At 45.5% G+C, this 27,053-nt stretch overlaps 1 protein-coding gene across 5 annotated transcripts in view; it reads left to right on the forward strand.

Moving 5' to 3' along the window:
- Nucleotides 1-27,053, forward strand: part of AMOTL1 (angiomotin like 1) — a 167,423-nt gene that overhangs the window by 75,828 nt on the left and 64,542 nt on the right. For 3 of the 5 annotated variants that reach the window (XM_047751812.1, XM_047751811.1, XM_047751813.1), the window contains 2 exons: nucleotides 12,769-12,918; nucleotides 18,443-19,379. In XM_047751812.1, coding sequence (XP_047607768.1) covers nucleotides 12,769-12,918; nucleotides 18,443-19,379 — 1,087 coding nt within the window. The remainder of the gene's footprint in view (nucleotides 1-12,768; nucleotides 12,919-18,442; nucleotides 19,380-27,053) is intronic. The other 2 variants (XM_047751814.1, XM_047751815.1) reach the window with 1 other exon arrangement.

Here is a 27,053-nt window from a genome sequence, read left to right on the forward strand (position 1 = left end):
TCATGTAAGGTTCACACTTGTGGCGATCCTGATGTTGCAGGTCTGACATGGGGGCTTGGAGGTGACATTTTCAGCATGTTCCATGAATGACTCTGACAATACGCAGGCTTGGAATTCATTGTTAAAGTGGAGACACTGTCGTGGAAATAATATGTGGCCAAATGGAAGAGATTGGAAGGGTGACTTTATCCTTTGCCTTGGTGTTCTGTAGAGGCAGGCAGAGTGCTCTTCGTACGCTAAGCTTTCATGAGAAACAACACAAATCTCCCTCACACACACAGGCATGTATAGAGGGAAGGAAACTTTCCCAGGGCCCATCTCCATTATCCACCGGCAAGGGCATTTTATTAAAACCTCTAACATTAATATAAGAAATTGTAAGAAATTAGGCAGGAAAAGAGGACTTAGAATTCAGTGTGCATTGCAACCCCACTCCTGGGTATATATCCGAAAAAAAACCCAAAAACACCAAATTCAAAAAGATGCATGACCTCAGTGTTCATAGCAGCACTATTTACCATTGCCAAGATGTAGAAGTATCCTAAATGTCTATCACCAGGTAAATGGATAAAGCAGATGTGGGACATGTATACAATGGAATACGACTCAGCCGTAAAAAAGAATGACAGTTTACCATTTGCAGCAACGTGGATAGACTTAGAGGGCATTATATGCTAAGTGAAATAAATCAGACAAAAATACTCTGTAATATCACTTACATGTGGCATCGAAAAAATACAACCAACTAGTGAATATAATAAAAAGGAAGGCACTCAACAGCTGTAGAGAACAAACTGGTGGGAAGAGGGAAGGGGCGCATATGGGTAGAGGATTAAGAGGTACGAACTGTTATGTATATAAAACAAGCTACAAGGATGTATTGTACAATACAGGGTATATAGCCAATATTTTATAATAACTATAAATGGAGTCCAACCTTTAAAACTTGTGCACCACTATGTTGTACCCTTGTAAGTTATATGAAATTGTACATCAGTTTTGCTTCAATTAAAAAAAAAATGAAGTGTGTGTGATGGAGGAGCTTTGGAAGGCAGAATGGCATCGTAAAAGAGCTTTGCTGTGGGAGGGGCTGAAGGTCTCTGCTGCTGGCTCGTTTTGTGACCCTAGGCATGACATAACTTTGTGAGCCTAGTATTCCTATCTATAAAATCGGAATAGAGGGGTGATAATGGAACACAATAATTTTTATAGTATCCTTGCACTTAATACGCATTCAATAAATGGCTGCTTCTGCTACTATTGACTGCTTTTATTACCAAAGGGATGTTTAATTTCTTGGGAAATCTTGTTTGCTTTATTGTAATGCATCCATGAGCTGACTGTATGAGGGAGCACGGTGTGGCAAGGAGAAATGTTCCTGCCTCCTGAGAGTCCCAGTCCCTGTGGGACGCTGCCACCTAGCAGAGCTCTTGGTGTCACGCGACTGCAACAACACACATCGTGGAAAGCTGGAGGAATGGGGCCAGGCCCTTCAGAACTGCTCCTCTTTGCAGTGTGGGTGAGCTGGGGAGCTTGGAGGTGCACAGCTGGGCGTTCATGCTGTGTCTTGGAGTTTATTTTAAGGTTTTTTCATCCTGTTTGTTTTCCTTTGGTCCCCAAACTGTAAGTCTTTACTGCCTGCATACAGTGGTCAAAACACGTTTAAGCAGTGGAGTTGATGTGCTAATAACGCTTCTTTCTCAGTGGGAAGATCATGTGAGCCAGGGCACCCCAAGGAATCCCTTTGTGGACCTAACATAGGTCTGAACAAATAAGATGTATTTAAAGGTTCTTTAAATTTCAGTGATTGAATTAATATAAGGCTTATTTAAGAACAAGCATAGTGCCTAGAGCTAGCAGTACTGTGGTGTATGCTGAAACTTTACTACAAGGATAGAGCTTACGTTAAGGTCTTACCATTCTCTCTCTCTCTCTCTCTCACACACACACCCACATGCACACATGCTCACACACACAACTACAGAGGGGGTGGGAGGAAACTTTGGGAGATAATGGACACGTCTGTGACCTTGATGGTGGTGATGGTTTCGCAGCATTGACTTATCCCCAGACTCATCACGTTGTGTACGTTAAATATGTGCAGCTTTTTTATGTGTTAATCATACGTCAGTAAAGTAGTTTAAAAAGAACTTATATGTGGAACGGGATCTCTGGAGTCTGGGTACTTCTGGTTTTAGATAAGTTCAACACCAGATCCATTGGTGTGAAATATGAATTAATGACATTACATACAGTTTGAGTCGATGTTTATGTAGCCTTTGGATTCGCTATTAAAATCTAAATTAAAAAAATGACTTCCTCTGTGTAGATAAGGCTCCCTTATTCTGGCTGCTCTCTCTGTGCATCCCCGTGACTGTGTGGTAGCACTGGGATGATTCCTCTCTTTACGGTGCACGCGTGGTTACTCTCAGAAGTCTCCCGACTCTGCACCTGCTCCCAGGCCTGTGAGGAAGCACGAACCCAGGGCTGCATGGAGGGCACAGCCCCAGGGCGCTCTGGGCCTGCTGTGGGGGTTGAGTGGGACAAAACATTTCTCCAACTGTGAGTTTGTGTTCAAGCTACAGAATCCCTGCCAGGCTATACCTCGAACAGGATTTGGATCACAGCACACATATAATTAGCCTGCTTTAGCACTAGATGGCTTTCTTTTGCACCCCCACCCCACCCCACCCCACCCTGCCCCCAGTAACTTTTATCAAGCCTTGGTGTCCTGAGTAGTTTAAAAGAGACATATTCACCTTTGAGCTAAGCTCTGTAGAATTAAGAATATGTTTATAATTGGTTATTTTAAAATGTATTCCATTAACAGATATTGAGTGCCCACTATGTGCTAGAACCTGCTAGGTGCTGTGAACATATGCACATGATTCATTGATTCAACAAGTAAGTTTTGAGCGCTTCGATCTTATTTCTGCTAGAAACTGGGGAGAGAGGTGAATAAGATGTGACCCCTGCTGTTAGTCAATTTAGGAGTTAATGAGGGGAGAAAAAAAGACACAGGCAGTTTAATAAGTTTAATATATCGTGGCCCAAATATGCATGGAATGCAGTGGAAGCAGGTTCATGGCATATAAAAAGTGAGAGGAAGAGGGTAGGTGACTTCCTGGAGGAAGTGGCACCAGAGGAGGGCTCCAGAAGGCATTCGGATGGTCAGGGTGGATGTTTCAGCATCTCGTGTGTGCCAGAGTAAGGGTTTCCTCCACTCATACAGGGAGAAAGGCCCTCCAGATGGGGGAAACTTTGGGGGAACTGCAAGTATTTCTCTAGGCTTTGTACAAGGGATATTTGAGGCAATAGATGTGAGTTACTATAAATCGAGGAGATTGTACTAAGTCATGTAGTACTTAAGATACAAACAATATTGTGTTCTTAGAATAGGGGTCAGAACAATTTTTTTTGTTGTTGTTTTAAGGCCCGCTACCGTAGCATATGGAGGTTCCCACCGGTTGAATCTGAGCTGTAGCCGCTGGCCTATGCCCCAGCCACAGCAACTCGGGATCCGAACCGTGTCTGCAACCTACACCACAGCTCACGGCAACGCTGGATCCTTAACCCACTGAACAAGGCCAGGGATCGAACCTGCAACCTCATGGTTCCTAGTCGGATTTGTTTCCGCTGCCCCATCACAGACACTCCAACCATAGATGATTTATTAACACTTTTTGTTTTTGTGTCATGTCCTCAAGACGCAAATCCTTTGGTTGGAACATCCACTAACTGAGCCTAGGTCCTCCTAGCTGCTGGAATGGGGAAGGGACATTTTGATTTCTGTAATGGGGGAGGGGGTAGACCTGCCCCCAAGGCTTCTTCTTTTTTTTTTTTTGTCTTTTTGCTATTTCTTTGGGCCGCTCCCGCGGCATATGGAGGTTCCCAGGCCAAGGGTCGAATCGGAGCTGTAGCCACCGGCCTCCGCCATAGCCACAGCAACGTGGGATCCGAGCCGCGTCTGCAACCTACACCACAGCTCACGGCAACGCCGGATCGTTAACCCACTGAGCAAGGGCAGGGACCGAACCCGCAACCTCATGGTTCCTAGTCGGATTCGTTAACCACTGCGCCACGACGGGAACTCCCCCAAGGCTCCTTACACAGTGAATTCAGGGTGTGATTGACTCTCAGGAGTATCGTATGTAGTAGTTGAAAGTTGAACCACCTAATTTCTAAATTATGTTCCATTTCTGTAGTGTTACGAAATAATGTACCAGCAGTGCTTTCTTTTATTTATTTATATTGAGGTATAGTTGATTTACGATGTCGTGTTAGTTTCTGGTGTACAGCCAAATGATTCGGTTATAAGTATACATATGTAAATATATTCTTTTTCATATTCTTTCCCATGTGGTTTATTATAGGATATTGAATATAGTTCCCTATGCTATACAGTAGGATGTTGTATCTATTTTGTATATGGTAGTATGTACCTGCTAATCCCCAAACTCTTTTTTTCTTTTCTTTTTTTAAAAAGTATAATTTACAATGTTCTCTCAATTTTTACTGTACAGCAAAGTGACCCAGTCATACATACACATCTACACACACACACACACACACACACACACACACACACGTTCTTTTTCTCATATCATCTTTCATCATGTTGCATCACAAGTGACTGACTACAGTTCCCTGTGACATACAGTAGGACCTTGTTGTTTATCTCTTTTATGTATGTAGTGTGTATTTGCCAAATTCTTAAGTTATCCCTTTTCCACCCCCTTTCCTTTGGTCACCATAAATTTGTTTATGGTTATGGAGTTTAAGATTCCACATACACGTGACGTCACATAATATTTGTCTTTCTCTGACTTACTTCATTCACTATGATAATTTCTAGGTCCATCCATGTTGCTGCAAATAGCATTATTTCATTCTTTTTAATGGCTGAGTAGTATTCCCTTGTATAGGTATCGTATCTTCTTTATTCACCTGTTGGTGGACATTTAGGTTGTTTCTGAATCTTTGCTATTGCGCGTAGTGCTGCTGTGAACATTAGGGTGCATGGATCTTTTCACATTAGACTTTTCTCTGGCTCTATGCCCAGGAGTGGGATTGTTGGATCATATGATAACTCTATAGGCTTTTAAAAAGCGCCCTTAAATACTGGATTCTGGGCCTGCGGATTGAGCTGCATTCCCCTCCTTACCTAAACGCCTGTGTCTGTGAATTCCCCATCCCTTTATGAAGCCAAACGCTGGGATGATGCAGCGCCTGTGCTTCTCCTTTGCCTTGTTTTGGGCTGCCCGTTCCTCTCCAGCCTCCTCTGCTCATCCCGCTGCAGAGGGACAGCCTCCCCCTTTTCTCCAGTTCAGCTCCAGAGTCTCTCCTTGTCATTGCAGCTCGGGATCACTTCCGTCAGTTAATAGGTAGTAACGAATGACTCCGGAGCCTCCAAAGCTTTGTGTCCCTTTAACAGAGCACTTACTCTGCAGTGAAATTTGGGTGGTTGTGTGCCCATTGTCTGTGGAACCAAATCATACTAATCCTGAGTCCCCAGATGGTCTCAGTCCTGGCTTTGTTACTTACACTTCCCAGCATAGCGCCCAGATGAACTCAATTGTTACTTTAAAGGTTAGACATACCTTCTGCATTTTGGTTCACACTGATAATGTCTGAGAGCTATTTCAAAATAAGCATTGCAGAGTTAAATTTCACAGAACTTTAGATCAAGTGATTTATCACAGATTCCACTTGGAGAGAGTCTAAATTAAACAGGCATTGGTGTATTTATTTTGCTTGTCTTCTGCAGGGGATGGACTGGTCCAGGGACCCAAATTCAAGTTTGGTGCCCAGGAGGATCATACCGCATAGAGGTTGAGAAGTTTGGAGACCTTCTTGCTCCCACCTCTCTCCACCCCTGTCTTGGTTTTTTATGGTTCCTTAGGGAAAGTGAGTAAGAAGGTGTATTGAGATGTGTGCTCTCAGTTTAGTGTTGGAATTCCTGTTTCCCTTTTATTTTTTAAAAAAAATTTAAAATTTTTGCTTTTTTTTTTTTTTTAGGGCCGCACTGTTGCATGTGCAACTTCCCAGGCTATGGGTCCAATCGGAGCTGCAGCTCCCAGCTCATACCACAGCCACAGCAATGCAGAATCTGAGCTGCATCTTCGACATACACCATAGGTCATGGCAATGCCGGATCCTTAACCCACTGAACCAGGCTGGGGATTGAACCTGCAACCTCATGCATACTAGTCTGGAGGGATCTTTACCGCTGAGCCACGAACGGAACGCCCCTTGTTTCCTTTCTAAATGTGTTTACTGCGTGCAGGTGTTCATGGAGCGGGGGTGTCATGACCTGTTCACGTCCCTCAGGCCTCAGGTTCAAGAGTGTGTGTGGCCTATGCCATCGAGAGAGCTTGGCATCACATGAGGGCCACATAAGAGCACACAGACTAGCCCTTATTTTTCAGATACTGGTTGTGAGATCTCCACACTCCTTCTAAACAGGGCTTCTAGGGCATCTGGCCCCCGGAAAAACCTCCAGCTCTGCCAGAATCAGAAGGCTTGGTTGCTTCCATTTAAGTTTGAGGATGCTGGCACACTCAGCAAATTCCTTAGCTCTTTGAAAGGGAAGGTAGAAGCCACAGAATTATTTGTTGCTGTGGTTAAAAACTCTTGTTATGAAGTTAGAGGAGGTTATTCTAATCTCAACAGTGAAATTGTTTTCAAAGGCATTCAGTGGTTTTGGCTTCGATGGAGCTGGCAGGAAATTTTGCACTTTGGCGCAATGACACCTGGGAATTCTTTTGCAGCAAGAGGAGGCTGTGAGGAGTGGGTGCCTGGCCTGCTGCAGACCCCAGGGCACTGCTGCCAGCTGCCAAGGGGAGAGCGAGTGCTCCCTCATCTCAGGGGACAGAGAGGTCCAGGGAATCGTGGGAACTCTCAGAGACAGGCTTTGGAGGGTACCTCTTCTTTCAGCATGATAGTGAGACCATCTCAGGGACTATGCCGAGTTCTCCATCTCTCAGAGAACATATATCCCGTATAGAGAGTAACAGGTACACATACGGTGCTGCCTCCAAGCTTCGCCAGGGCAGGAGCACCAGCCCATATTAAATGACTGTTTTGCACACTACTAGGCAGTTGATGTTTAAGGGTTAAGATGTGTGATTCCGATCATAATTGCTGTGGCCATTGGCGGAAGGCAGGCCAGTGCAGGGGGAGGTGTTCTGGGGGAGGTAAGCTGTACTGGGGTGAACTTTAAAGGACTTGGGTCAGGGAATGTGAAACTGGAGGATGCCATTCCCAGCTGGACCTTGGAGAATGAGGGTGACATGTGCACGGGCTGCTGGGATACTGAGGGGACCCGCGAGGCTGGTGACGGCTGGGAGGGGTCTGATTGTGGACAGAATTTGAAAACCTTGAAAACCAGACAGAATTTGAACTTGAAGCTATAGCGAAAATGGCCATGGGCAAGGCAATGACATGCCGGCCGTGGAGTTTAAGGACGGGTGACTCGCAGCTGGGTGAGTGCCAGGTGATAGTGGGGTGACAGTTTGAATGTCCTCCGGTGTTTACACCTGCAGGAACCTCTGAGCCTGTTTTCTTGGTCTGTCTGTGGACTTGGTCTCAGATCTTAGGGAACAAACTAGTTACAGTGGAGGCGAAGCCAATGAGCAGGTGACCCGGGTTCTGGTGCCTCTCGCCTCCCCCAGGAATCTCGCTTCGTTTTCCCTGATTCATTTTTCCTTCAACAATGAGGCCTTTGTTATGGCTACTGAGGAGTGAGGGAAAAAAAGCCTTGTCCGGGGTCACATTACTTAAAGGCCTCTGGACAGTTCCAAAGAAAGTAAGCGCGTAAAACCGTAATGGGAAGGAAGTTTCCATGCTGTAGACGCCAGCCCAAAGCAGTCACGCTGGTAGAGAGAGAAGCAAGGATTCTTCTTGTTGACAAATGACATGCAGTTGTTGCAAAGAAAAAGGAACATTCTGGGTGAAATGGGTCATCGCCAGTATAAGGCAGAGACAGCGAACCCTCAAACTGGAGTTTCAAAAGTTCATAAACGGATGTCCCCTTCCAGTGGGGACCCAGGGGCGACAAGACCCCTGCCCCGAGGGAGACCCTGGGCTGCTTTTCTTTTCTTTTCTTTTTTTTTTTTTTTTTGTCTTTTGTTGTTGTTGTTGTTGTTATTTCTTGGGCCGCTCCTGCGGCATATGGAGGTTCCCAGGCTAGGGGTTGAATCGGAGCTGCAGCCACCGGCCTACGCCAGAGCCACAGCAACGCGGGATCCGAGCCGTGTCTGCAACCTACACCACAGCTCACGGCAACGCCGGATCGTTAACCCACTGAGCAAGGGCAGGGACCGAACCCGCAACCTCATGGTTCCTAGTCGGATTCGTTAACCACTGCGCCACGACGGGAACTCCTGGGCTGCTTTTCTGTTGCTTCTGCCATGCTGCCCACTCAGTGGGGTGAGCTGTGGTCCTTAGATGAAGGTCTGGTTTAGAAGAAGGTACCTGCAGGTTACCAAGTCAAGAGAAACTTACAGGGAAATGGTGTGTATGAAGCCCCGAAAGGCAGCTCCATGCACAGATGACACAGCACTGAGCTGGTAGGATTGCTGGTCCACTGTGGACGCCCCTAAAAACCACACTGTCACTGAGGCCAGGGCCCCAGCCAGGCCTTGCAGCTCTCACCGGCTAGGGGTGGTGTCCAGGTGTCTCCCAGCTCTTTTTTTTTTTTTTTTTTGGCTTTTTAGGTCTGCACCCGAGGCATATGGAGGTTCCCAGGCTAGGGCTCGAATCAGAGCTATGGCTGCTGGCCTATATCACAGCCATGGCAACGTGGGATCCAAGCCACGTCTGTGACCTACACCACAGCTCACTGCATTGTTGGGTCCCTGACCCACTGAGGGAGGCCAGGGATCAAACCTTCATCCACATGGTTACTAGTCGATTTGTTTCCGCTGTGCCACAGCGGGACCTCCTCTCCCAGCTCATCCTCCCTGGGGATGGAGAACTGCAGGAAAACCACAGCTCTGCTCGAGTTGGTATCGATGTCCAGTTTCTGATTTCCAGTATCCTCGACCCTCTGGGTTAGAGTATGTGCTGGGTGTTTTGCATAAGAAGACAGACTCAGGAGTTCCCGTTGTGGCTCAGTGGTTAAGAATCGGGCTAGTATCCCTGAGGATGTAGGTTCGATCCCTGGCCTTGCTCAGCGGGTTAAGGTTCTGGCGGTGCCGTGGCTGTGCTATAGATCACAGACTCCTAGCCTGGGAACTTTCACATGCCATGGGTGCGACCCTAAAAAGAAAAAAAAAATAATAAAATAAAAATAAAAACAGACTCAAGTGGTGCTACCAGAGTTCCTAATGAAGATCCTGAGCTAGAACAGGAAGGGAGAGATTGTGGGACTGGAGATGGTGCCCCTCTTACATTCCGTGTAACCCAGGAATCTCATGCAGACCCCGTGATGCTCATTTTTTGGTCACTGACCTTGTCTTATAAGAGAGGGAACTAGAAGTGAGATGATTCCCTTAGGGCGTAGCAGTGCCGAGGGAGCTCGAGTGGCTGTCTCTTGGCTTAGCAGAGAGATGACCCCTGGGCCCGTCTCTCTGGAAGGCCTGTTTGATCACCTCTTCAGCCGCCTTCTCTCTTCACCTCCGAGGAAAGGATGCAGCAGTGGGAGCAGAACGCTCCATCAGTGTGTGCACCACCAAGTCTTAAATGACTGTTGATATGGATTTGGGTGTCCTGTCCTTCGGTCTGCATAGGGGTGTGTGTGTGTGTGCGTGTGTGCGTGTGTGTGTGTGTGTGCACATGCTCGCACACGTGTGAAGTGCATTAGTAATTTCGTAATACTGAGGCCTGCAGAAGAAGTGGTGACAGGTGGCACATCTTTGGTGCCCTCTGTGCTCATATCCCCCGCTTAAAGCCCTGCTCTCTGTACAGGGCTCTGGAGCCTGGAGCCCTTGAGCCTATCCCCCACTCGGCAGGCTGTTGGATAAGGTGTGGAAGAGCAGTTGACACCCACATCCTGGTGAGTAGGAAAGGCTTCGTGCAGGCGTCTTACCTGGGTTCCGTGTTGAAATCTGGGTTGTATCTCACACCTCTCCTGCACACTCCTTTATACACTCATGCATATAGACATATAGATTCTTAGGCCTCAGTTTTATTGGCAGTTTATCCTCTATTATCACTTGGAAATTTTAGTCCCATGACTAGACAGAATGGCCCAAAGTTGTAATCTGCTGGCATGTGCCTTTTCTGTCCCAGATCCATGTACGAGAACACCACACTTTGTTTCATTTTTATTTTTTTTATTTTTATTTTTTGCTTTTTGAGGTCACACCCGTGGCATATGGAGGTTCCCAGGCTAGGGGTTGAGTCAGAGCTACAGCTGCCAGCCTACACCACAGCCACAGCAGCTCCGGATCCGAGCTGCGTCTGCGACCCACCCCACAGCTCACGGCCACGCCAGATCCTTAACCCACTGAATGAGGCCAGGGATTGAACCCACAACCTCATGGTTCCTAGTCGGATTCGTTAACCACTGAGCCATGATGGGGACTCCCCAGAACACCACACTTTAAAAAAAAATTGAATTATAGTCGATTTACAATGCTGTGTTAGTGTTAGGTGTAGAGCAAAGTGTTTCAGTTATATATACATATTTTTCCTTTTAGATTCTTTTCCATTATAAGTTATTACAAGCTCTTGAATATAGTTCCCTGTGCTATCGAGTAGGTCCTTGTTGTTTATCGATTTTATATATAATAATGTTTATCTGTTGCACTTTCTTTACTGAAGTACGTGGGTCCTCACCCCTCCCTGACTCTGATTTGGTCGGGGAGGGGCCAAGGGTGCACAGGGTGTGTTTGTGCTGTTTTGTTTCTTTGCCTGTGTGCACGGTTCTCCCTCGAGCTTTGGGCTTCCTGACGTTATCTGTGTGCCAGAATCACATGGACAGCTTTATAAAATACAGAGGCCCGGGCCCTGTTCTGGAGGTTCTGATTCGAGGTCTGGGAAAAGCCTGGGTACTGACATCGTCACAGTTCCCCCAGGTGATTCTAAGGTTGCTCCGTGCATCTTTCCAACTTTCCGCCAACATTTTCCACCTGCCTGAAGTAGGAGCCAGGCCAGGATTTGCCTTAGAATCCAGGCCATCAGTGATTCCTAATTTTAGCCGTAGACTTAGATTTAGAGATGTAGAGGACGAGGCCCTGGAGGGGCTGAGTGTCTTTCCAGGGTAGTTCTTGCAGGTTGGCCAAACAGAAAATGCTGACAGGTACTGTCACAGGCATTGGAACTGTAATTTTAGGCTGATCTTTATATAGGATGTCATTCATCCTCTGTATTTATCAAGACCTCAGTCACAGCTGCTTTATTTGTTTTAATGTCAGAAGACAAATATTCTAGTTGTCATAATCTTTCTTCTTCTCTCTAGACCAAACCTGCCTCTGAGACCTGTGAGCACACATGCGAATATTATTTTTTGTGTTGAGGTCAAGAGACTTAGGAAGAAGATGAGTAAATTTCCATTTTACGGCCTCTCAGCATAATTAGTTGCTTATTGCTAGCTTTGGTCTAATGGGAAATCGGTAGATCACAGACCTAAGCAAGACATTTCCAATGACTAGTTTGAAGTGATGGCTGAAAAACATTATTTTTCTTCTTCTTCTTCTTTTTTTTTTTCTTTTTTAGGGCTGCACCCTCGGCATATGGAGGTTCCCAGGCTAGAGGTCGAATTGCAACCGCAGCCGCTGGCCTGTACCACAGCCACAGACACGCCAGATCCAAGCCGTGTCTGCGACCTACACCACAGCTCACGGCAACATCGGATCCTCAACCCACTGAGCGAGGCCAGGATCAAACCCGCAGCCTCGTGGTTCCTAGTCGGATTCGTTTCCGCTGAGCCATGACGGGAACTCCTATTTTTCTTCTAATGGAATTATCTTTGGGGCAAGGATTTTTATTTATTTATTTTTGAATATCATGACTCTTTCCCCGGAGTAAACTAAGTTACTTTTGCCAAAAAAGAGCCTTCGGCTTGGTGCCCACGCAGAGAAATCCGTGCAGAGAGGGCCGACAGCCCAGATCCATCGTGCGGAGTGTTCCCACGATGTTGTGTGGGCCATATCAGTGTCACTGTCATGATATCTCATATTCAGTGACTGTAGGATTGAACACAGCGTCACGTTTAATTGAAACAGGAGTTGCACTTTGGTTTGTGTGTGAAGCAGAAACACTGGAGCTGAGAGGCCAGTGCTTGGCAGAGGGCCAGAACCCATGACCCAGCCTCACACGGCCACACGGGGCCCCAGAAACCTTAGAGTGGGCTGAGCGCTCTGTCCTGGGCTGGGCCGGGCCCTTGCTCACACGTGGCCTGGCCACTCTGTATCTTTCCGCTGTTCCAAGAGACAGCTGCACTTCCCGTTTTAGTTGGCCTTTCCCGGCCTCCCCGGAGCCTCCCTCCTTTCTGTCTTCCACCTGGATGGTTCCGAACGTGACCACTGCGAACTTGGCCAGGTCCAAGGTCGGTCGGTGTTTTTGCTGCTGCCCTGGGATCAGGGTTGTGTGACAGCGTCCCTGCCTTCACTCAGCGTATCTTGAAAATTGTTATTGTGACGTCCTGGGTTGTTTTGGTGGCTGGCTAGACGTGTGATGGTTCTGAATAGTAACTTTGGAATTTTATGAATCGAAAAGACAGAGCTGCCACTGCTCGTGGAAATGCGCGTGGGAGCTCGGCCGGCGTGAGTAGGGCGGGGCGGACTTTACCGACACTCAAGTGCGCTTTGCTTTTGCCCCCAGGTCCCCCGCCTGCCTGTTACAGCCCCAGTAGTCCCGTCCAGGTTCTGGAAGACCCCAACTACTTTTTCCCAGACTTTCCGCTCTATTCTGGGAGGCATGAGGCATCTGCTTTGACAGTGGAGGCAAACAATAGCATCAGGGAAAAAGTTGGTAAGTTCTTGTACTGGCACTTGGGTTGGAAAAGCAGAACGATGTTCAGTTTCTCATATTTAGCTCTTTGCGTAATTTTTTCTCTATCCTCGTTTTAAAAATCAGCATATTGGGAGTTCCCACTGTGGCTCGGTGGGTAACAAACTAGCATCCATGAGGGCACGGGCTCAGTGTGTTAAGGACATGGCCTTACCGTGAGCTGCAGCATAGGTCACAGAGGCGGCTTGGATCTGGCGTTGCTGTGGCTCTGGCATAGGCCAGCAGCTGAAGCTCGGATTTGACCCCTAGCCTGGGAACTTCCATATGCTGCAAGTGCAGCCTTAAAAAGGCAAAAAAAAAAAAAAAATCAGCGTATTGGATTATCGATTGTCTCTTTATTGGTAAGTGCCTTGTTTTTAATGTTTGTTAAATATTAACAAGGTGTTAATAGACAATTTTACCTGACTCTCTCAACAGATAGAGTTCCTCAGTTTGTAGGAACTTCAGAATCATGCCATTTATTCCCTAATTTTTCTCTCTTTCCTAAATACTCTTTTGTACTCTTTTCCCAAATGTTTCATTTCCTTTTTTCTTCTTGGCTTTCATTTTTACCTCTTTTTGCAAATGATTCAGAAATTTGGTGAAATTCAAAACTATAGTTGGGAAGGAACTGCCACCTTTGCAAAAACTTCCTGCCTATTTTTCAGGGCTTAAGAGATTGGTTAAACCATGAAGGAATCTTTAAAACACTTTATAGTAGGATTCAGGGTTCTTGCCAAATACACTTTTGAAAAGGGAACTCAGTAGTTTTCATGCTTAAGACTCCCATTCCTTTTCTTATTCCCAAAAAAGTCATTTTCCTTTGGAAATACATTTTGATTTTAATTTGAATTTTATTCATTCTATTTTAAAATGTTGATTTTTATTTGAATTTGCTTGTTTCATTAAGCCCTGAGGGTAAGGACTCTCCACTTTATTGTCCTAAACCAGCACCTGTCAGAGGCCTGAATATAACAGCTCGGCATGTGGTATTTGTAGAGTGAGTGATGGCCCAGCTCAACCCACTCTTTTTTTTCCCTCTTTCTTTTGATTGTTCCTCAAATATTACAGTTATTTGGCAGTTCGTCTTGTGTGGACTTTCAGTGATCCATTTTTGTTGTTTAAAAGTTTTTATTGTTAGGAGTTCCTGTTGTAGTTCAGCAGAAACGAATCCGACTAGTATCCATGACGTCATGGGTTCGATCCCTGGCCTTGCTCAATGGGTTAAGGATCTGGCGTTGCCATGAGCTATGGTGTAGGTCACAGATGCAGCTCAGATCTGGCGTTGCTGTGGCTGTGGTGTAGGCCGGCAGCTGAAGCTCTGATTCGACCCCTAGCCTGGAAATTTCCATGTGCCTCCAGTGTGGCCCTAAAAAGGCAAAAAAAAAAAAAAGTTGAACTTTGGGTTTATATCTCAGTTACCCTATACATTCTTTGAAGATGAATAAGTTTGACTTTAGTCCACCCTCTGTCCTGTGAGGCAGCATGAAGCCTGACCATCATACAGGGGCAGGAAGTTCAGAGAACCTAAGTAGTTTGCCTTAGATCTTGCAGGCTTGATTTTGGGGTACATCAGAATTGAGCTTAGGGAACCATTCTGCAAAGTTCTTTACTTGGCAATTACTTCTTTTTTTTTAAGCCATTAAAAAGATGAGGTAGAGTTAATATACGGCATTGTGTATATAGCAAAGTTATACAGTCATATATTCTTTTTCAGATTCTTTTCCATTATAGGTTATTCCAAGATACTGAGTATAGTTCCTGTGCTATACAGTAGGACATTGTTGCTTATCTATTTCATATGGAGTAGTGTGCATCTGTTCATCTCAGATCCTAATTTACCCCTCCCCTGCCCCACCCCCCTCAGTGCTTTCCTGAATGCCTTCTGAATAGTGAGGTAGCAGTGTTCCCGGCACTGGGGATGCAGCACGTGAACAAAGCATACAAGTCTTTGCCCTCCCGTGCTCGAATTCTAGTAGAGGAAGACAGATAATAAGTACAGTATTGATTAAAAGGAGAAGAGGCCAGAGGCAAGTGATCGTAGGCAAGTTAGGACATTCAGGTAGTGGGTTAGGGGAGTAGAACCCGGAGAGTGACTGGGGCCACGGAAGCCAGGGCTGCAGTTTTACCATTACGGAGACACTAAAAATGTCAGCCCCCATTGCTTGTTCTCATATTTTAAGACTGGAAAGAGTAAGAGGGATGTAATCCTTGACAGCAACCCTTGCCCAAAAAAGATAGTAAACCTAATTACATGTGTCTGTGTATACACACCCACGTATATGTGTGTGGTTATGAGTATATGTGTGTTTATATATCTTATAAGCATATCTTACTACTTCCATTTTTTCTCATTTCACTGTGGACTGAAAAACTAGCTTGACCCTTGATTAAATGTATGGAGCAAAGGAGGCAAAAGGGTCAAAACTGAATCTGAAATTTCTACCCGGATGACTCTTATGATGAGGGTAGCATTTATAGAAGAAAAAAGGCAAGAAAGATGGTTTGGAGGAAAATGCTATGTTGTATGTATATATGAAAACATAGAACCATCATTGCATGAAACGGTAGAAGTGAAAATTGTAGAATTGAAGGCTGCTTTGAGTTAGGCTAGTTCAGCCTCCTCCATGTATACGTTCCTGTATGATTATGAAATGGGGTAACTTATGTACTTCATGGCACCCAGATATTCTTTTACTGGTTAAATGTTTGACCTCCCATTACACACTAGGGAGACCCAGAGGCATGACCTTTGCCTTTAAGTGGTTGAGAGTCTTGTGTATATAAATCATTGCCATCCACTGTGATCATTGCTCTAAGGGAGATTCAGCAATGGGGCTCGGACATTGGAGAAGGAGGACTCCAGCCTGCTGGGCTGCGGCAGGAAGGGCTTGCTTCAAAGGTAGCTTTGCACTCATCACCCAAAGCATGTCTAGGAATTTCCCAGGAAGACAAGATGAGCTGCATCTTTCTAGACAGAGGGACGCATGGGAGCAGAGTCCTCGAGGCCGCATAGAGCTAGCATGTCTGGGAATTCTGTGTTCTTAGGTATTGGTGGAACTTGAACTCCAAGGGGTTGCCAGTGAGGGAGGCGGTGGTGGCATGAAAGAAACATTGCTGGGTAGGAAAAGCAGTGCCTGCTACACCCCATGATGGAATGTCAGTTTCATCCTGTAATTAATTGTTGAGGAGTTTTATGCAGAGGAGTGCCAGTGCTTAAGTTTTCCTGTTTGAACAATCTTTCAGGGCCGTGCGAAAGACAGGTGGAAGTTGAGGGATGAGCTTGGAAGTAGGAGAAAAACTAGTATCAGGGAAATAGAGGAGGGAGAGGGGTTTGGGGATGAAGTTCTGATGGTTCGTAATCCCGAGTGAACACAGATTTCCTTGTGGATGAGTCAGGTCTGGATCTGTCTCTTCCTGTCTCTGTGACCTCAGTGATGGACCTTCTCTCAACCTCTCTCCTAGAGTGGATGGATGTATATGTATAACTGAATCCCTTTGATGTACACCTGAAACTAACATGACATTGTAAATCAACTATACTCCAACCTAAAATTAAAATTAAATTCAAAAGATGGAACTTAAATAATAAATTAATAAATAATTAAAAAATCCCTCTCTTCTCATCTATAAGATGGGAGAATTCATACCTGCCTCCTAGGATTATGTGTGGGCTAAACTAAATAATGAGAGAATTCAGTGCAATATATGGCACATCATTTGTACCTTAAACATGGTTCTCGTGGTTGTAGTGTGGTTATTAATAATGAACTGACACCAGAATAAAGGGGAGAGTTGGGAGAAATGTTTCCTTTCGGAGGTAGAATTGACTGGATGTTGGGGCAAGGGAGAGGAAGGGATTTTGGAAAACTCCCAAGTTTCTGGCTTGGCTAAGAGCAGAGGGGGCAGGGGCACAGGGGTTGGTTGGGTGGGAGAGTGTTGGGGGGTGAGGAAGACACACTGAGTTTGGAGGACTTGGGGGCCATCGGCTGGTGGTGGTCGATGTGTGGACCACGAGTCAGTGGTTGCAGACGAGCGTGGATGTGGTGGGACTGTGTCGGGTGAGGCGGGGAGAGCGCTCAGGGCAGAGCTGTGGGGAACACTAGGATTTAAGGGGCAGGTGGAGAAAAGGGATCCAGAGGCGGAGTGTGCAGAGAAGCAGGATCCAGAACCATGGGGTGGCCTGGATGCCGAGCGAGGAGAGCATTTCAAGGAGGGGGTGATCTACCTGCCAAAAACTGCAGAAAAGTTATGCCAGGAAGTTCTCCCCAGGAGTGGTTACTAAGCAGAGCGGTAGGGAGAGTAGTGGATGGAGCGTTTGGAAGGTGGAGGCGGCAAGTGTCGATTGCCTTCTGAGGACAATTAGGAGAGAAGGGAAGGAGAGATGCAGGCTGGAGTCAGAGGCTTACGTAGGGCAGGAAAGGTCGTTTTATTTATTTATTTATTTATTTATTTATTGTCTTTTTTCTTTTTAGGGCTGCACCCGTGGCATATGGAGGTTCCCAGGCTAGGGGTCTAATGGGAGCTACAGCTGCCAGCCTACGGCACAGCCACAGCAATGCCAGATCCGAGCCGTGTCTGTGACCTATACCACAGCTCATGGCAACACCAGATCCTTAACCCACTGAGCGAGGCCAGGGATCGAACCTGCAACCTCATGGTTTCTAGTCGGATTTGTTTCCTCTGCGCCATGACGGGAAGTCCTCTTTTTTTTTAATTAAAGTATAATTGATTTACGATGTGTTCATTTCAGGTGTGCAGCAAAGTGGTTCAGTTATACATATATAATACATATGTATATACATACATATATACACATATATTCTTTTTTAGATTCTTTTCCATTATAGATTATTACAAGATGTTGAGTTCCCTGTGTTATACAGTAGGTCCTTGTTACTTAGCTATTTTATATATAGTACTGTGTGTATTTTAATCTCAATCCCTGCCTCACCTCCTCCCTTTCCCATAAATTTGTTTCCTATGTCTGTGAGTCTGTTTCTGTTTTGTATATAAGTTCATTTGTATCTCTTTTTAAAAAGATTCTACAGATAAGTGATATCATCTGGTATTTGTCTTTCTCTGTCTGGCTTACTTCACCTGGTAGGATGATCTCTAGGTCTGTCCATGTTGCTGCATGGTTTGGGTTTTTGCTTGTTGCTTGTTTTTTTGTTTTTTTTTGTTTTTTTTTTTTTTTTAGATGGGAAAGACTTGATCCGTTTATGTGATGCAAAGAGAGGGCTGGTGGGGAGCTTAAAGGAAAGACAGGTCCTGAAATCCCAAGTACGGTCTAGGAGGAAGCAGGAGGCGAGGGAACCGGGAATAGCAGAGACACTTTGAATCCGAGGAACGCTTGCCTGAGAAACTGCAGGGTGAATGGGGGTGATGGTGGATTTGAAATCTTTAAAGGCCACTTTCATTAGAAAGTTCCTTATTCACCCCGAACGGCATGACCTATATTCCCGTGGAACAGCCTGATACCTTTTTTCCCATGTTTATCTTCCAGTTGAGGATCCCCTTTGTAACTTCCACTCCCCGAACTTCCCGAGGATCTCAGAGGTGGAAATGAGAGGTTCCGAGGATGCGGCAGCTGGAACAGTGTTACAGCGGCTGATCCAGGAGCAACTGCGGTATGGCACCCCGACCGAGAACATGAACTTGCTGGCCATTCAGCACCAGGCCACAGGGAGTGCAGGACCAGCCCACCCCACCAACACCTTTTCTTCCACGGAAAACCTTACTCAAGAAGACCCACAAATGGTCTACCAGTCGGCACGCCAGGAGCCGCAGGGTCAGGAACACCAGGTGGACAACGCGGTGATGGAGAAACAGGTCCGGTCCACGCAGCCTCAGCAGAACAACGAGGAGCTGCCCACGTACGAGGAGGCCAAAGCGCAGTCGCAGTTCTTCCGCGGGCAGCAGCCGCCGCCACCGCCGCCGCCGCAGCCGCAGCCTGGGGCGGTGGGTCATGGTTACTACATGGCAGCGGGTGCCAGTCAGAAGGCCCGGACGGAGGGCAGGCCCACGGTGAACCGCGCCAACAGCGGACAGGCGCACAAGGACGAGGCGCTGAAGGAACTCAAGCAGGGCCACGTCCGCTCGCTCAGCGAGAGGATCATGCAGCTGTCGTTGGAGAGGAACGGAGCGAAGCAACACCTCCCTGGCTCAGGGAACGGAAAGGGGTTCAAGGCGGGCGGGGGGCCCTCCCCAGCCCAGCCTGCAGCCAAAGTGCTGGACCCCCGAGGTCCTCCCCCCGAGTACCCCTTCAAGGCCAAGCAGATGATGTCCCCGGTCAGCAAGACCCAGGAGCATGGACTTTTCTACAGCGACCAGCACCCGGGGGTGCTCCATGAGATGGTCAAGCCTTACCCTGCGCCCCAGCCTGCGAGGACAGAAGTGGCCGTCCTGAGGTACCAGCCACCCCCAGAATATGGGGTAACCAGGTGATTATCAAACCTAGAGGCTTTATACAATTTTTTTAAAATAATTTTTTAATGGAGGTATAGTTGATATTAATGTGTATTACAGATGTACAATATAGTGACCAACAGTTTTTAAAGGTTCTACTTTATTTAGTATTATCAAATATTGGCTATATTCCCTCTGTTATACAGAATATCCTTGTAGCTTATTTTATTTTATTTTTTTTTGTCTTTTTGTTGTTGTTGTTGTTGCTATTTCTTGGGCCGCTCCCACGGCATATGGTAGTTTCCAGGCTAGGGGTCGAATCGGAGCTGTAGCTGCAGGCCTACACCAGAGCCACAGCAACGCGGGATCCGAGCCGCGTCTGCAACCTACACCACAGCTCACAGCAACGCCAGATCGTTAACCCACTGAGCAAGGGCAGGGACCGAACCCGCAACCTCATGGTTCCTAGTCGGATTCGTTAACCACTGCGCCACGACGGGAACTCCAGCTTATTTTATATCTCATCGTTTATACCTCTTAATTCTTAAAACTTCCCCTCTCCCCACTGGTAACCATGAGTTTGTTCTCTGTATCTGTGAGTTTGCTTCTTTTTTGTTATATTCACTAGTTTGTTGTATTTTTTAGATTCCACATATAAGTGATATCATACGGTACTTCTTTCTCTGACTTATTTCACAAAGCTGAATATTCTCAAGGTTCATCCATATGGCTGCAAATGGCAAAATTTCATTCTTTTTATGGCTGAGTAGTAGTCTATTTTGTGTGCGTGCATGTGTGTGTGTGCATATACCACATCTTCATCCATTTGTCTGTTGATGGACACTTGTGTTGCTTCTGCATCTTGGTAATTGTAAATAATGCTGCTTTGAACATTGAGGGGCATTTTACCTCTTTGAATTAATGTTTCTGTTTTTTTCATATGGGGAGAATGGAATTGCTGGGTCATGTGGTCATTCTAGTTTTACTTTTTTTGAGAAACCATCGTCCTATTTTCCACAGTAAACCTAGTTGTTTAACTCATGTTTTTAGCACTCATTACTTTCAAGTCACGTTAGGTTTTTGTCATCAGGTTTTTTTTTTTTTTTTCTTCTGTGTAATATTTTATAAGCCACCTTTTGGGCAAAATATGTAGACTGAAACAGAGAAGAGGGCAGTTGGGGATTTTTCTCCAAATGCAACAGAAGGAGTTGGGAATTTATGAGTTTAGAGGAGGAGCTGGCTGTACTTGGGAGCTTGGCCTAGTGGCCTGGCAGAGCAGCAGTTTTCCTGGCTGGCTTTGTGGAGAGTGTCCAACCTCCTGGAACATATTATTACCGTGGGGTATTATAGAGCCTTTCTTTTTTTTTTTTCTTTTTTATTAAAGTATAGTTGTTTTACACTGTTATGCCAGTTTCTGTTGCACAGCAAAATGACCCAGTCATACATGTATATGCATTCTTTTTGTTATATTATCTTCCATCATGGTCCATCCCAAGAGACTGGATACAGTTCCCTGGGCTGTACAGTAGGACCTCATTGCTTATCCATTCTAAATGTAATAGTTTGCATCTACTAACTCCAAACTCCCCATCCATCCCACTCCCTCCCCCTTACCCCTTGGCAATCACAAGTCTGTTCTCTATGTCTGTGAGTCTGTTTCTGTGTTGTAGATATGCTCGTTTATGTCGTATTTTATTTATTTGTTCATTATTAAATTTTTAAATTATAGTTGACTTACCACGTTGCCAATTTTTACTGTACAGCATAATGACCCAGTCATACATACATATATGAATTCTTTTTCTCATTATCTTCCATCATGTTCCATCACAAAAGATTGGATATAGTTCCCTGTGCTATACAGTAGGACCTCATCGATTATCCATTCTAAATGTAATAGTTTGCATCTACTAACCCCAAACTCCCTGTCCATCCTATTCCCTCCCCCTCCCTCTTGGCAACCACAAGTCTCTCCTTCATGTCTGTGAGTCTGTTTCTGTTCTGTAGATAGGTTCATCGGTGCCACATTTTAGATTCCACATACAAGTGATATAATATTTGTCTTTCTGACATTCTTCATTTGGTATGATAATCTGTAGTTGCATCCATGTTGCTGCAAATGTTATTATTTTGTTCTTTTTTTATGGCTGAATAGTACCCCATTGTATGTATGTATGTACCACATCTTCTTAACCCATTCCTCTGTCGATGGATATTTAGGTTGTTTCCATGTCTTGGCTACTGTGAATAGTGCCGCTGTGAACATACGGATACACGTATCTTTTTGAATTGTAGTTTTGTCCGAATATATGCCCAGGAGTGGGATTGCTGGATCATATGGTAGTTCTATATTGAGTTTTCTAAGGAACCTCCATACTCTTTTCCATTGTGATTGTACCAGTTTACATTCCACCAGCAGTGTAGGGGAGGGGTCCCTTTTCTCCACACCCTGTGGAGTCTTTCTTCATTGTCAATTTTAAAGGAAAAGGTAGTCTAAATTCTAGAACAGAGGAGTTAAAGGGACCATAGAAATCATATGGCCCAACTCCCTTATTCAACCGATGAGAAACTAAAGCCTGGAGAGGTAAAAAAAAATGCCCATAGTATGTGACTCTGAAGCAGCTGGAGCTGGGCTCAAGTCTCCTGTTAAAAATTTTCCCTTCATTGCCCTAACTCCTCTTATGACTGACTGATGGATTTAATAGCACTTACTGAGTGTGTACTCTGCACAGCCCTGTACCTGGTTCAGAGATAAAGATATGGTTCCTGCCTTCAAGGTCCTGGAGCCTTGTCTCGGGGAAACCAGCATCTGAACAGATCCTTGCGGTGTCGTATGCTATTTTAGGATAGAAATGCATGGAGAGCATTAGGGAACCAGGATGGGTAGTATGACTCACAACCGAAGGGCTTGGGGAGGGCTTCACAGAGGAGGTGACCTTTGAGTTGGGTCTTGAAGAGTAAATGAGGGTTGTGGGGGTGGAGGTGAAGTCGTGGGAGGTCCTCTGCAGGGGAGATGTCACATCTTCTGACATAAAGTTTGGGAGATCTTGCCTGGCATACGTTGCAATAATGCAGAGCCCTGGTGGGATCGGGTCGGGGGAGAAGTGGCAAAAGATGTGTTTGGACAGGGCAGTTGAATTTAGAATTTATCCATGAACAGTTAGGAGATCACTGTTTTTAAGTAGAGACTCTGTTGATACTTAATAGGCTATCTTTAGGAGTTCCCATCGTGGCTCAGTGAAAATGAATCTGACCAGCACCATGAGGACACAGGTTCAATCCCTGGCCTCGCTCAATGAGTTAAGGATCCGGCATTGCTGTGAGCTGTGGTGTAGGTTGCAGACACGGCTTGGATCTGGTGTGGCTGTGGCTGTGGCATAAGCCACTGGCTACAGCTCCAATTTGACCCTTCCATATGCCATGAGTGCAGCCCTGAACAGACGAAAGACCAAAATAAATAAATAAATAAATAAAAATAGGCCGACTTCAATGGCAGCAAAGGATGAATTGAGGAAAGAGAGACTGGAAGCCATGAGGACCTTCAGGGACAGGTTCAATTGTCCAGAGAAGAATTGGTCAAGGTGGCCTAACTTGAGGCCTTAGGTATAGGGGAGCTATTTGCTACAAGAAATAGAAAGGACCTCACTTAATGATTGACTGGATATGGGCAATTGGAAAAAAGGCAGTTGGAAAACAAGCTCTCAGCAGAGAAATTGGGTCTGGAGATAACAAATTTGGGAATTGCCAGCATCTAGATGTTGTTGAGCCTTGCCTGGGGAAAGCCTGGAGCATGAGAGAAGACACGGAGCCACTGCCTACTATGGGATATGTCTTTCTTCTTCTCACCAAGGGCGCTGTTTATCTATTTCTACATCAAATAAGCTGAGGTTTCCCCTTGCGACCCCAGCAGCTGTGTGCAGGGCATACTTCGGCTGCCCATCTTCTGAAAAGGGAGGGCCTGGGCCTTGGCAGAGAGCGAGCCGGCCGATCTGCTCGCCACTTACTTCCCAGCTGCTGACACATTGTCCTGCATTAGGTGGGGATTGGCGGCTGTGAAGCAGTGTACCAGCCTTTAGGCCTCTGATGGGCGGAAGTTGGATGGCATAGTCTGACCCCACTGGGGAATCAAGATGGGACCTGGCTGGGGTAGGGGGAGCTTGTTCTTACCCGTTTATAGTTTCTTAAGCCAATAGGAAATTTAAACAAAAACTATCAATTTTTTTTTAACTTTAAAAAAAATGTCTTTATTGAAGCATAGTTAATTTACAGTGCTGTGTTAATTTGGGGTATATAGCAAAGAGATTCCTTTTTTCAGAATCTTTTCCCTTATGGGTTCTTACAGGACATTGAGTAGAGTTTTCTGTGCTGTAAGTAGGTCCTTGCTGACCATGTGTTTTATCTATAGTAGTGTGTTCATCTCAAACTCCTGATCTCTGCCTCCTGCCCTTCCTCCCCTTTGGTAACCATCCGTGTGTCGTCTTTGTAAGTCTGCTTCTGTTTTGTAAATAAGTTCACTTCTATCATGTTTCAGATTCCACCTGTAAGTGGTATCATATGGTATTTGTCTGACTCACTGTACTCAGTATGATAAAAGCTATCAGGTTTGAAGAGGAAAAGCACATTTTCACATCTCTGGTCTTAGCACCTTGTTGATTTACTAGCGTTAAATAACCCATGAAGTTTATGTCGGAATCATACCAGAGTTTGCTTTGTGGTGATTCACGTTTGTGCCTAATCGTTTAACTCGGCCTCTTCAGCTTGGTAGAAAGTGAAGATACCCACAGATGAGGTTTTCTTCCTTCTTCTTGGCTTTTACTGCTTGTCAAACGGCAACGCCTCAGTGGGTCCTTTTGCTTTTCGTCATTTGGCAGTAGGTGTGCGGTGAGTGGAAGGCGTGGTAAGGGGGAGAGGGGAGCACTTCCTGGAGGGCCACGCAGGGATTGGTGGGCAGTGTTATTTATCTCAAGGTCATGATGTCAGGAAGAAGAAGAAACATATAAAGGATTTGAGCTGATAGCCAGGCTTGGCAGCTGCATAGACATGACACATCAAAATGTCCCAGAAGAGGTAACAGACAGGCCATTGAGGCCGGGCTCCAGAGCTACAAGGCGCCTTTGTGAGCCTGGCCCTGGCTCGCCAGCATGGCTCCAGCAGTGCACCCTTTGGCTCACAGGGTAAACAGAGTTGCATCCACACCAGCCCTGCTTCAGACACATTCCATGCGGCCAGAGCTCCAAGGGTTGGATCTGAAGCTCAGCAGTGTGTGATGTTCAAGTTATCTTTGACCCAAGAGAAGAGCCGGGCTCCTTTTCATTTCACTGACACATTCCCTTGTGCTTAATGGGTTATCAGTTTGTCATGAATAGCGATGGTCTGGGAAGCTGCAGGCTGTTGGGCCAATACAACATAGACTCCTGGAGAGGAGGAGAGGCCTCTGACTGCGCTCACGGGGTCCATATCCTGGCCCCGTGGTGCAGAAAGGGGCTCAGTATGTTGTGAATATTGATCCAGCCTTGATCCAGTGCTCGGATCCAACCCATTACGTTGTTGAGACTTCACTCCTTTTTGCCTAGAGATGGAAAGGTCAAAAGAGCATAGAGCTTAAGATAAGAGGAGTAAGGCCTTGGAGTTCTTGCCTTCATTACTCACCCCTCATAGCTTACCGATTCTCTCACCTGCTCTGATCTGAAAGGGATGGGAGATGTGTGGTGGGCTATGGTCCCCTTTCATGGGAAACCCCATGGAGAAGCCACCAGTCAAGCCCTTCTGGACTTGTACATCTTGGCCTTTTTCATGAGTGGGCTAGTAGGGCTGGGGAGATGGAGGGTCTAGGGAGACCATGCCCTACTGAGATGGCTGGTGGGGACCTCCAGGGAACATGAGCCGGCCATGGATAAGGCTCTGGTTTTGTTCCTGCTCCATCTTCCTTTTCTTTCAACCTGAAAGTGGAAGTATATATAAATGAGGACCAAGTGAGAATTGGACAAGTTGTTCTATGGAGAATTATGCTTTAAAAAAATACAAGGAAGTATGTGGATATTAACTCTGACACACTGTGGAGACAGAGCATTTCCAGAAGTACTGACTTGGCTCATGCACAGTCTGAACTGTAATAGAAGTGAATGTGCAGATGAAAACCGGTGGACGATCTAATTATTATCAAAGCAGTTTGGGGGCAGGTTAGTCAAATGCATGTCTGTTTTCCAAAGAAATCTGTCCATATTTCCAGAAGTAGAAATTAAAGATGCTAAAAAAATCACTTAAGTACCCTATTTTTTTTTAATACAACCAGTGTTAACATTTTTCTTGTACAAATTAATCTTTTCACTTTTTTTTTTTTTTGGTCTTTTTAGGGCTGCACCTGTGGCATATGGAGGTTCCCAGGCTAGGAGTTGAATCAGAGCTGTAGCTGCTGGCCTGTACCATAGCCATAGTAATGCCAGATCTGAGCTGCATCTGTGACTTAAACCACAGCTCTCTGGATCCTTAACCCACTGAGCGAGGCCCAAGATCAAACCTGTGTCCTCTTGGATACTAGTCGGGTTCATTACCACTGGGCCATGACAGGAACTCCCTTTTCACATGTTATAATCATAGATTATATTCAGTTAAGTATCTTAGCTTTTTTATGTAGTATTGTATTATAGGCTTTTTTTCCAACAGTGCTTAATTGTTTTCATAACCATCCTTTTTATTGCTGTATAATATTTCAGAAAGTGTATCATTTCTGTTAATGATAGTGCATGCATATCAAATTTTCCATACTTCTTTAGGAATTATTATTTAGAAATGATATTAATGGGTGAATTGTGAGCATTTAATGACTTCTGATATCAGATAACTTTATAAAAACATTATAGTGCTTGATTCTCCACCCTTTGACCAACATTAGTCATTTTAGAAACTTTGCTAATGTAATAGGCAAATTGAGTTCATTTTTTATTTTAAGTTGCCATTATTAACTAGATGAATTGGGGGGGTATATTTGCCAAGTTCAATTGATTTGATTTTGAAAATTGGCTTTTGATGTTTTTTCTGTAGACTATCTATATATTTTAATGGCTTCAGAAACCTGTTTTCCCTAACACTTGCTCAGATTTTTCAGTTTCTAGAACTCTCTCTCCACTCTTTGCAGGTAATGTGGATCAGAGGTGATGGTCATGGTAGCTTGTGGCTAAATCTTGGAGTGTCTGGTTACACTTACTCTCTCCATTTTATGATATGGGGATTTATTTTTTTTAATTAAAAAAAAATTTTTTTTGGTCTTTTCTAGGGCCACACCTGTGGCATATGGAGATTTCCAGGCTAGGGGTCTAATCAGAGCTATAGCCACAGGTCTACGCCACAGCCATAGCAACTCGGGATCCGAGCCGAGTCTGCGACCTACACCAGAGCTCACGGCAACACCAGATCCCCAACCCACTGAGCGAGGCCAGGGATCGAACCCCGCAACCTCATGGTTCCTAGTCGGATTCGTTAACCACTGAGCCATGATGGGAACTCCTGATATGGGGATTTGTGATATAAAAACTTGGGCTTAGAGAGAGAGGTTAAAGCGCCTTAGTCGCAGATACCAGCTTGGACCTCTGTCACACACTACCTCCCCACGAGCTCACACACACTCGCCTGCTGCCAAAGATTTCCGGTTTTATTTGGAGTCATGTAGCTGGTGAATTTCTCATCAGAGTTATATATGTCACACCTGATGT

Source organism: Phacochoerus africanus, chromosome 11 (assembly GCF_016906955.1).
Source record: "Phacochoerus africanus isolate WHEZ1 chromosome 11, ROS_Pafr_v1, whole genome shotgun sequence".
NCBI classification, from domain to species: domain Eukaryota; kingdom Metazoa; phylum Chordata; class Mammalia; order Artiodactyla; family Suidae; genus Phacochoerus; species Phacochoerus africanus.